Below are 12,653 nucleotides of genomic sequence, written 5' to 3'. Positions count from 1 at the left end.
TTACGTTATTAAAATATTTTAATTATTTAATTGGCTTAGGCTCCTGGTATCGACAAAAATACATTTAAAAAAGCTCTTATCCGTTTTATGGATGGCATATAATATCAACTCGGGATCAGAAATATGAACAATTATTTTCACGTTGAATTGCATCTATAAACGAAGAAAGAATGACAGAGAAATACCACGCTTAATCATCCATTCACCCTTATACAGGAAACTATTGCGTAAAGATTCGCGTAACGAAGCTAAAAAATTCAAACTAGAACAATCGGTTTTCATCTATTTCGTTAGTTTTTCGACAGAGAGTCAATGGAGACATTTTTGATTTTCATGGCATATAAATTATTTGCATTCAATGGAAGCTATTTTATTTCTTTTCCTCTGGTTGAGATTTAACGAAAATATAATATAAATGCACCTTATGGCAATCAGCGAATTTCAATGCTTGCTGGTATAAATGTGTTTAGAAAATGTAGTTTAAATCAAAGTAATTTATCTGTGAAGGGATGAATGGTACATAAGTATACCGGAAACAAAATAAAACACGATTTCTTCTAGCATTTGTTAAAAAAAATTCCAATCTCTTGTCAATCCCCGGATCGCGTGATTCTTGTCACCCATGGTTCATCTAAAAATGTCATTCCAATATATTCTATCTTATATTTCGTTTCTCTGACACCTCTCTTTCTATAAAATCTCGCTGCTTGTCAAAATCATCTCTCCCATGTCTTCCCTTCACGTAAAGATGCTTTCACTTCCACCGTCTTCCATTGTGAGTGCCTTCGAAGTCTTAATATCCGTCAAGAAAACTCACTTGCGCAAATCCAAGAAGGCACCACAACCGATTATATTATTTTGTGACTTCACTTATACTTTTGATAAAGTAAATATTTCCAATATGGGCCTCTGAGATAATCGGTGGCTAAGGAAAACCGTTTTCTCCTTATCGTATTAGCTTCCTACTATGTATTTATCTGTCGTGATCTTCCATAACTTACGAATGATAGCATGTAGCTACCGTAATCACTAATTCGTAACATAACTATATTTATAATAATAATTAATTTTAACTAAAGTTTACATTAAAAAGAAATACGCAATGAAATAGCATAGAGCTATCATGTATTCAACCTGTATGCTCTTTTGCCAAATTACCAACCATAACTCTAACTACTGAGCCTGGAAAATAAAATTCGTACAGAGAAATTAAGCTCTGACGAGTTGAATCAGTGAACTTTTCCGAGCGGTCTCATTATATAGACTTAAGAGAGTGCAAAAGAAAACAAAATTTTCAATATGAAATGCAAAATTCGTTTCATAGATCAGGAGAGGAAAAATGAATGCTACGAGAAACCAAACTAAAGGAAGTGTAGGAAGAATAAACAAGGATATCATAGAGTATATATTCGGTGAATGTGAAATACTGCAAGTGATTAAAAGTATTACATAATTTTATAGAGAAAAGGGAGAGACAAAAAGTGTTTTTATACAATAGTTTACACTCAAACAACGTTATGTTTATTATAGCAAGAAGTGCGTTCACGGCATACACCATTAATCGAGTAACGCTATAGGTCACTGTCGGTATTTTAATGTTCATGCTACATAACAGTGTATCTTTATAGGTGAAACATATGACCCGATCAAATTCCCGAAACATATGTAGCTGTCTCTGTCAAAATATGGCAAATAATGCTAAAAAGAAGTTTTAAAATATCCATTCGCGAAGAAAAGGTACTTTTATCAATTGCTAGACAAATGGAATACAACTAGATATCATAATTATGTAGATTATTTAAGCTGAATTTTGATAAAAAAATTACCAACTTTAAAGTTCTTAAAAAAAAGCGGAGAGATAGGAGAAACTAAAAAAAAAGTTTTGGAATGAAAAGGGTAAAGAGTGAATGTAGTCGTTAACGAGACATTTGCGATACACGGATCGGTGCGAAAATTCGAGGTTAAACGCTCTGGTACGCCCATTAAGGCACTTGGGATGAGAGGCAAAAAAATTAAGAATAAGGGCCACTTAAAACTTTCGACTCGGAGCTCCCACCGAGGTGGGGTAGGGCAGGGTGAAGAGTTTGGGGAGTCGGAAGGGTCGTACCCCTTCCCCTTGGGAATCGCTGCCGACTGCGTATCTCAGTCCCCTTGGTTCCCCCAGGATTCTCGTAGCGTTCCGTGGATGTTAACACGCAAGGCGAGTGCCGAATGATTGAATGATGAAGTACGCAGGAAGAAGGTTTTAAAGGACGTACCAATCACGCTGCACTGTGCATTCACTTGGTGGAACCGCATATCCTTCGTGCAAAATGACTCACTTTTTAATGTTCCCAAAACTTTATTATTCCGACCCTGGCCTGCAACTACTAGATATTCATTATCAATGACTTTATTATTCTAACCCTGGGTTTAATCTATTAGGTAGCCATTATCAATGACTATATAGCAATTGAAACCCAGGGTCGGAATATTAAAGTTTTGTGGGATATTGCAAAGTGAATTATTTCACACCACAACTCTTCTGGTTTCGTTATTAGTGGTATTTTCTAGCTTTAAAGTATTTAGTGATCACGTTGAAATTTTTAAGACGAAGATACTAGACTCCTATACACTTGTACTGGTATCTGAGTCTTCACGATTAAGCTTCAGAGAAAAAAAATGGGGTGAAAATAGCATTTTTAAACACCATTCGTTTTCTTAGTGGTGGTATTTTCTTAGCTTTAAAATCTTGAGTGATCAGGTTGAAATTTTCAGGAAAAGGCATTAGATCCTTGTAAACTTGCACTGGTATCTTAATCTTCATAGTCACGCTTCAGAGAAAATAAAGGAGTTGAAATATCATATTTGAGTGCCCTTCACACTCCAATAGTTTTGTTTTAGGTGGTACTTTTCCGGCTTTAAAATCTTGAGTGGTCATATTGAAGATTTCAGATAGAGAGTTTGCACCCTGAAAACTTATACCGGCATCTTAGTCTTGTCAATTAAGCGCCAGAAGAAAAACTGGGACAAATTATCATGTTAAGATAAGAAATTTTAAAATGGGTCTTACCTTCGTACCTTGAAAATTTTGAATGGATAGAATTAGTTTTAAAGGAGAAATACATGAGAAAAAGTAACTTTATCAGCAGGATTGACGCGCCTGTAAGAAGTGTCACGGTCTATATTGGGGGATTACTTTAAGAAGAAGATTATATTCACTTCATTATTAAATGCATATAAAACATACTAGTGCCAACTTTGGTTTCAAGAGATTGAAATCATCAAAGTTGTCAAGAAAGAGGGAATAATTATTCTATTCAAGGAAAACATGCGAATTTTATTCCCACAAGAAAACGAACGAAACATTCCCATAAACAATAGTTCAATTTAAGATGAACTGTTATGTAGGTAAAACAGAAACTCATGTCTTTTAGCGAACAGATTAGCCACTATCAGTTGAGCAAAATGTGATAAGGTACCAAAATTCACGTTCAAAGTAAAAAAAATATTGGAGATGGCTTTAAATTCATTGCCGGCAATAGGCACTTTTCTTCCTTTAATGCCTGCTCACATTAGACTCAAACAGTCTTTTTCGCTAGCAATAGACTCCCATGAAAAAGAATTTCACGCACCTATAAAACCCAATCTTGAAGCGATTCATTCAAGAATCGTCTCCAAACTCGAGCTCGCGACTTCCGCGTAATGATGTGGTTCTTGAAGCCTTTTTGCGACACTCTTCGGTCCTTTTAAAGGGAGCAGGCGGCCCTCTCATCCGAGACTTCTCCGCAAACACGGAGTTTCGGGAAAGGCACGTCAAATTTAGGCAAGGATTTCTCAGGCGATAGAACTGACTGGATGAGGCCACAGAGTAAAGGGGCAAAAGAGAAAGATGCGGGTAACGGATGGGAGTCGTGCATCCCAGGATCATGGAATACAAAACATCGGGATTAAGGTCAAAAACACTGTGAATAAACCCTGGGATTGATACTTCAAAATTTCCTCTGTGTGGGGCGATAGTAATGTTGATATATTTCGTGTGTATGAATACTTGAAGATTAAAGAATTACCATGACATCCTCCTCACTGCTTTGCCGTACTCACGCAAGTCCTTTCCTTCATTTGCGACATAATCTTCGATCGTTTACCCTAACTTAGCCAGCTGTCCCATATCTTCTGTAAAAATTGATATAAATTTTGACATATTTGGAAAAATAAAGTAATCGTTCGAGAGGAAGATGCAGTAATCCCTTGACTCCACCATAATTTTAGTACAATGACACGCCCTATCCACCGATAAAAAAAACATGATTTCATTATTTCTCATTTAAAGTTATTTTTTCACTCCGATTGGGATTAACATTTATAGAATGCTTTGTCCTTTGAAGAACTACAGCTAACTTAACCCCCTCGTCGTTTATGCTTACTAGTTTTTCAATATCTGCTAGGAAACCTATGCACACACGCCATGTGGTCATGTAGATATCCTGTAAAGTAATTAATATTACATAAAATATCATAAATCGACGTCTCATAATTTTTCCTGCAAGCTTAGATCTTCCATGAATTTTCACTCCACTTCCTATCAGGATATTTAAGGATTCACGAAATCAAACACTTGTCACCTCGAAATGGAAGAATTTTGCCATGGATCGCAAAAGCCATCTCTGAGGGTGAGTGTCTTCGAGTTTTACGGAGGAAGACGAGCCAACGATTGCTCCTGAGTGAACCCAGCCCTTCCTTTTCGACAACGTCGGCGACCGAAAGATGGAGCATTAATGGTGGAGTTACCCCAGTGAAATAACGAACTGGGTCAGGAGGAGGCACCGGTGAAGGAGCGGCCGGAGACTTGCTCTGTGTGTGGGAAGATGAAGCCGGAGATGACGGGGCGGAGACTCAAATATCGGTCGCCGTTCGATGGGATTCTCGTGGAGCTATAATAGGGGAGTGCACGCGCGCCCTAGTATCCGGTTCATGGTTTTTTGAAAATCTGATATTATAGTTGTTCCTTAAAAGGGAGTGTTATGGCACGGTTAGGGAAGCGTTGAGTAAATGATAGAAGGTTTCCATGTAAAAATACCTGGAGTAGTAGGTTTGAGGCGTTACTCGATATAACTCTTTCATGACTATCAGGAAAGAATTTGGGATTCGCAGTTTCCTAAAAAGATAACCACCAAAACAAAATTGGTGAAATATCCATGTATATCTTTGTTTTTAAGGAGAAGAGATAATGCAATGGTTCGGACATTAATATACTAGAGTTAAGATATTTCTATTTTTCAGAGTATCCGACGCATTCCGGATGTCTTCACCTGAACTTTGCAGCTATGATAAGATAATTATAATATTAACGGTAATTACAGAAAGGAATCATTGATCTGAATCATCCAATGCTTTTTTATTGATGCATTGAATGAGTAATTAAAGAATGAAGGGCATGTGTTAGGCCCCTTTCAGACGGGACGGCTTTTCGCCGGCCGCCGTCCACGGCACCGCGCCGTGAAATTCAGGCAGCTTTCAGACGAGACGACTTTCCGCCGGTCGCCGTTCACGACACGGCGCGCCGTGAAATATTGAGAACAGTACGGCAAGCAATCGGCACGACCATCAGCTTATTTATTCACTAGTTCTTGAGTCGTTATCATGGATAGGTGCGAATTTTAAAATAAATTTAAATTATTATTTCAAATGTCTATTTATGCTGCTGATATATAAACTTTAGTTTAGGGAACCTCGATATAAATATGAAATCTGTAACTAGCCAATGAGTAACTCATTTGATAGGTTATTATCAAACAGGAAGAAAAAAACAAAATACAAAGAATTTTTTACAAAATACACAAAATATTGATAAAGTTGAAACCTTTCGCTGCATCCCAAAACACTACCACTTCTCTCACAGAATAAGTTGACTGGTTTGACGGCGTAGAATTAAGTGATGCTGGAGAATGACTTGATCCTGCTAGAGGAGAAGAAACTGCTCGCGACTACTGTATCATCTGCAGAATGTTCAATACCTCGATTTGGAAGTTAACTGTTTCCGCATCCATGAGGTCATGCAGGCTTGGTAGAGTTCCTTTAAAGAAGTTTAAATAACTATCCTCAGGTTCCACTTTAATGCTCATGCAGGATTATAAAAAAAAGGTCACCGAGTTACCTCGAGATATTTACACCACATATACAAGAAAACCTATAGAGAATGATACCAAAAGGGTAATAGCGACCACCCGCGACGCCGAAATTAAGATCGATTTTTCGAACGTGCGGCACAGTTCGGAGCTTTCAGCTGGCCACGGGGAATACCGTGCTCGACGGACGTTGGAAAGTGAATTTTTAGCAAGGGAAATACGTATAAGATATAATGTATTTAGTGCCACATTTAATTTACATTTCATATAACCCAATTTCTTCGCTGTCTTGCGATATTTATCGCCGATACGATACAAATTGGAGGACTCTGTTTTTCGTCGAAATTTTGTGTTTATTTGGGATTGCAAGAAAAGGATCACCGCGTTACCTCAAGATATTTTCGTTAAATTACATCAAACGTTTTAGTGTGTCCCTCCACAGAAATCAACTACGACCATTAGAATCAAGCAAAATAAAAATCGATGTTTTTGCCGCGCGCGCAGTCCGCGGCAGCTCCCCGATGGTATGGAATGCCGTGACTCGGCGTAATTTACAATTGATATGCACATAGTGTCATATAGACTATTTTTACCTGTATCGTTAGTCTTATTATTTAATAGAATACACATATTTTAGCCTTTTTTTCTCTATTTCTCCATTTAAATAAATGATTAGCTCTAGATAGGTTGATAGCTGTTGGACATATCTCACACGCACATGACTTGGATTCGGTAGAAAAGCGTCAGCGTCCACTACAATATCTCCCATCTCGTTCAAAAATACAATTTAAAATATGGGAACGATGAAATATTATTCATGTCCGTATTTCTTCGCTGATCACGCTACTCTGAATTCTATAGAACTACGCGGCGGACGGCATAAGTCGACGCGTCTGAACAGTCCAATACACCACAGTGTTTATTTCACGCCGTGGACGTCGTGCGCCGGGCCGGATTGAAATGGGAGCCGTGGATACCACGGCGGCCGTCTACGGCGCCTTGCCGTCCACGGCGCGATTCGGCTCGTCTGAAGACATCCATAGCTACCTATGGTTATTTATAGGCATTGCGCCGTGCCGTGGACGGCGGCCGGCGAAAAGCCGTCCCGTTTGAAAGGGGCCTAACTTACTTTCTTATGCATTAATTCCCTTGCATTCCCTGTTTAAGATAATTGTCAGAATTGGCTTTCCCACTGTCCCTATATTGGGATTTTTCTTCCTCATAGGAAAATCTCCCCGGGATGGTGGAAGAGAAATAGCTTCGCTTGGTTTCGCTAGGTAGGGCCTCCTTTGCTTCCATAGCACTAGAGTGTTTTATCCCTATTTTCCCTCCTTCCAGCCCTTTCCTTTCCCTGGAGGCGTCGGCGGGCTCCGATCGCGACGGCGTCTCCATCCTTTTTCCTTCCCGTCCTGCCCCTCCCCGGGTGCGCGGGCGTATAAGCTTCGTGCTTGGTTCCCGGTCCCGGTGCGTTGTACCCTTGGTGAGGGTTCGCCCAGAACCCTCGAAGTCTCTGTCAGAATTGGCTATCATTACGATGGATACTTTCCTAGGTAATGATGGTTATGCTGCATTTCTCTCGAATGTCTACGCTCACTTCTCTCTATTGACTAATAATTATCGTTAGTAGCCTTAGCTTTGAGGATTATATACAAAGTATTCGATATTAATAATTTACTTTGAAGGATATTATACTGCTAAATGGTAGCATTGAAGAATTCATAAATTTGGTAACTAGCAACAAGTCATGAGAAACATTTATATCCTACCTGGATCACTCCACTTTTGTTCAGGATTGAATGACCAATTGGTTGAAACCGCTCCATCTGCCGTAGCGCATCAGCAACTCTTGGCTCTTCCACATCCACCAAACGGAACGCAGTAATGTTGACGGAATTGTACTTGAAGTCCTCCAGGTCGAACGTTTCGATGTCCTGTGGAAGAAAAAAAAAAAAACCTTATAATATATACGAATTTAAAATATAAATCATCTTTGAAATACCAGTTCATTCATTTATGAAAAGTTAAGCAAGATTTAACAGTAAAATAACCACATTTTTCCAGTTTAAAGCTTAGTTAATTTAATGTAATATTTTCCCCTACACATTAGAAAGAAATCATTCATTTGGTTATATCAAAAAAATGATTTCTGCAAATACTGTAGTATTAACTCGTGTGAGTCCACGTAATAAAGCCAAACGTATAAAATAGCTTGTTTATTTTTTTATCCTTCCAAATATCTGTAAACTCCTTGAAATTAAGGCATTGTGATCGGTTTTATCATTAATTAATTAATTATTTTTAATGTAAAACAATTATCAACAATGACACATAACTCTTGCCGTTCAAAGAAAACTACCGAACCAATTATTTGACAGAGATCAATATAAAAAAACTCACATTCCACGCAACTGTGTCGCTATTTTGACCTTTATTTCGGGAGTTTAATCTTGGAAAGGCATATTATAGTGAATAAAGGCGAAGAAAATCACAAGAAAGTTCCAGATATTATACATTTTGAGCTGTCACACGCTTCTTGATTCTCTCGGAAATTTCCAATACAACCCACGAGCTGTATTGACTCAAGTACATACAATATAATTATCTGGCAGTTTAATTTTAATTCACAACTAATAGATTGGATGACCTGATTAAAAGTATCTACTCAATGACTGAACGCTATAATTTCATTCAAATACGCGGGAATCACATGGAATCCAGCGAAGAAAGATTTCATCCCCGAACTAAATAAAATACGATGAAAAGCAGCAAGATTCGTTGCAAACTTGTCATAAGGAAAGAATCACGTGACACATTACTTACGCAAATAGGGATAGGAGCCAATAGAGCCAATTAAGAGAGATACGGAGGCTACGAGATAGGTATGCATAGATTGTTTGAGCTAGAAAAGATGTTTTTTTAGGGTATCACTGAGAATAACATCTTAGACAATCACAATGTTGTCAGGTTTGACAGAAGCGATACATTATGAGAGATATTCAGCCGAACGAGTACTTATCGGAAATCTATTTTCGTCCCACCTATGAGGGACTCTAATGCATGCTCTATGTGCTCTAGGAATTTCAAGCGCGTATCTCTTTTTCTATCCATTTTTTATTTTCCGGATGCCGGCTCCGGCTGATGCCGTGACACCCCCGCCACACCCCTTTTGAGGCTGCCAGTGGGGTGTATGTACAATGAAGAAATAACAGATAATTTTTTTGAGAAGTCTAGAGCAGATACCATACAGATTGACGCAGAGTGTCACCTTACAACCGCTCCATATGCCCAGGTCCAACAGAAATGTTAAGCTAAAGAAGGTAGGAGTTGAAGGAATATAAATTTTTAATTTTTTCAATTGGAAAAAGAAAAGTTTTTACTACTTCAACTCCTACGATAAAGGATTTCCATCAAGTCACTCCCACTCACATTAGTTAAGCCAAAGGAGATATTTTTCTAAAGAGATAGATGCAGGAATTTGTATTTCTCCCACACAGTAAAAGATTTTAATAATTTCTAAGCCGAGTTAGGCAATTAAATCAAAGCTGTAGAAATACTAAATTTTCAAGCTAATTTTTTCGCCAGTCAACACGCAAACGGTCACAAAGAGATACCGCTAATTTCCACACCTCGTATTCTAATAATCTGATGAATAAGAATGCAAAATTTAAAAGGAATAAAAGTGAGTACTGAGGGTACCTTACTGGATGAGTCTGGTTGTGTCCAACCAACCTGATAATTGTTCGTGAAGATACAACCGAGCGATATTGGGAAACCTATCCGATGTTGGATTGTAACAAGGGTGGATGCCATATGGCGTGTGGAACATGAGAGTCGCATAGTAAAGTCCCTCTCCTCGATCATAACACCAATATCAACTCTTTCTTTTTAGCGTGGCTAGGCGAACCATAAAACCACCATATTTTTCCCGTCGCGATGGGGGCGCCGCACACTGCCTTTACCTAACAACACCCTCTCGACCACGTTGTTCCCTCGAGGGGAGAACAGACCCCCAGTTTAAATTTACATAGAACCGAGGCAGGAGTTTGTTGAAGGGCAGCACCCATGGGAGAGCTCCAGGACCCTGGGAAAAAAAGTATGTGGAGGTACGGAGTCGCACCCAGGAGAGGAAAAAATTATCTCGCCGTCGTTTCAGGGAATTTTCGGAAGCACCCTGGGGAGATAGGCGTGAGCTGGGGTTCTCAATGAACGGACATGGATGACGAGGGAATCGGTTTTTCAATTATAAAATAAAAATGTGAGGAATAGGAAGAGTGATGTGCATGTGGATGGAATTTTTGCCGACTGACCGACTTGTAAACTTAGGTTGAGCCAATAACTGGCTTACGTGAACATGTGCCTATAATGGCATATCAAAATATATATAAAAAATCTGAAAATAATTGTATGGAAAATATCTCCGAATCTGGTTTTGCGATAGCCTTAGGCTATGATGATTGGCAAACGGGAACATGTGTTAATCTGCCAAGGGCTACGGCAAGAATACGATCTTATACATCTCATACTTAGCTAAGACCTCTGCAAGTTAACACCAGTTTGCCTTCCCATCGATGATTACATAAGATAATGTAAAAATCTCTTTCGGATGTATTAATCCTTCCATCTTCAATTGCAATTTGGATTACCTATCTTCGGATATTTTATGGACCAACTGGCCCGGGGTACAGTTTCTATGAAAGAAATGCAATGGAAAGGAAAAATTTAATCTCCTTCTATCTCTGCTGCTATTCCCGTTAGGGGTCGCTGCTCATAATTAGACGCCGCCAAGACACACGATCCTTCAGTCAAACGTTTCTCCCTCAATTCATTCTCAACATTGTTCCTTCATAATCTCTTTAATAATCTCCTCGTTCTATTCCCTTCTAGTGGGAAAATTTTGAGTTCTGTTTCCCGAATACTCCTCATAGCTTCTTAAAATATGTTTGAACCATTACATCCTCCTGGCTTGCACCTTTATCTGAACGACTCCTGCTGTCCCTTATCGCCTTATCTCTAATCTTATCTCTTTTTGTTTTTACCATCATCCAAAAGACACACATATCATATTTGTATAGTACATATTTAAATAGTTTCCCTAATTAGGTATTTAAATTTGGAATTCTTGAAATGCGAATAGAAATAAATATGTTATATGCAGGGCCATTTCATCTCAAATCAGGCAGATAGTGCAAAATCATGTCAGGTGACCATCACCGATTTCTCTGAAATTTATATATGTAAAAGCAGTATCCTTATGATGAATAACGATGACTTTGTCTCTGCTCAGAACTGAACCGTCATAAAGTTACCGCCCCTTGAACAGTGCAGTGCAAGGCCTCAGAGTAAAAAATGAAAAATCACATAAATGTTGATTACTAAGGAACCATGGCCCGTAAAGCAGTGGTTATTGTTTTATTTGGAAGAGAATTCATTTATGCACATTATGGCATAACTTTCAAGTCATTTGAAGCAATAATAAACAAATAGCACGTCTTTAAACAATAAAAATTAGTCATTATTTAACAATTTATTACTAAAAAAGGCCACCTTTTATTTTCTTTAAAATTTCTCAGCGGGTAGTTTAAATGTTCTGCTTTCAATTAAAAAAATAAAAAAGGTAGTATTTTTATATTTTTTGTTTTAAGGCATGTCAAAGTTAGGCATGTTTTCGACTCTTTTACACCAAGATTGCATACCTTCAAGGGGGGAAAATGCCGTTTCATTCTACCTAGCATTCATAACAGTGTAAAGTTCCTATCTGAATGATTGGTTACATCTATTGACTGAAAGCAAGTTCAATCTTGTTTACTTCCATGGCATCCAATGTGTGCAAACACCCACTGCTACTGGCTGGTGATATCTGTTTTTTGTGATTAAATGAAAAGTGAAAATTTTCAAGCGTACGAAAACGCGACGGCTAAGTATGAATGCTGCGAAAAGCCCGTGTGACCTCTGGCTGCTTGCTGCCCGAGCATGGCGGTAGCGTAGTGTTCCTTGCTAGCAGGTAGTGCTTGGTTTAAATAAGGATTAATACCCTATCAAACAAAGAAAACTCTCTGACCAAAGGCAATTTTAAGAGGGGATTGTTAAGGGATGTTTCCCTGAGCTCTGTGCCTCATGTATACATTGGTAATCTCAGATGATGTAAAACTCCTATCTACTCGTATATCATCTAGGTCCCTGTGATGTCATATGGAGTGGCATCGCATCGGCGCCAATCTATCCTTTTTCAAATGAGGTTGAAATTGACCATTAACATTCGTCTAAACACCGATTTCTAAAAATCAAATAATTTGTATATTATGGGTACACTAAAGGTGGGTAACGAATCGCAATCAATGCCTTTCGTTTTCTTTGATGAAGGAAAATGAATGGAATGAACCCTATTTGGCTAGTTTAACATGTGTAAAATGCAAAAGTTTGATATTAGGCAAGGATATACTCACATGTTGTACAAAGGACTTGTTTGAATTTACTTGCCACAATTGAAATATCTCAGGTTTCAGTTTGTGTCATAATTTTTGACCAATTCTTGCAACTCTATCAGAA

General features: G+C 38.4%; 1 protein-coding gene across 4 annotated transcripts in view; it reads right to left on the bottom strand.

Annotated features, from left to right (window-relative positions):
- The window catches only part of LOC124160610 (glutamate receptor ionotropic, kainate 2), a 1,073,818-nt gene that overhangs the window by 122,941 nt on the left and 938,224 nt on the right, over positions 1-12,653 (bottom strand). For all 4 annotated transcript variants that reach the window (XM_046536503.1, XM_046536502.1, XM_046536505.1 and 1 more), the window contains exon 6: positions 7,874-8,038. In XM_046536503.1, coding sequence (XP_046392459.1) covers positions 7,874-8,038 — 165 coding nt within the window. The remainder of the gene's footprint in view (positions 1-7,873; positions 8,039-12,653) is intronic.

This window comes from Ischnura elegans, chromosome 6 (assembly GCF_921293095.1).
Source record: "Ischnura elegans chromosome 6, ioIscEleg1.1, whole genome shotgun sequence".
Classification (NCBI taxonomy): Eukaryota; Metazoa; Arthropoda; class Insecta; order Odonata; family Coenagrionidae; genus Ischnura; species Ischnura elegans.
This window is presented reverse-complemented; position numbering and strand designations above follow the sequence as displayed.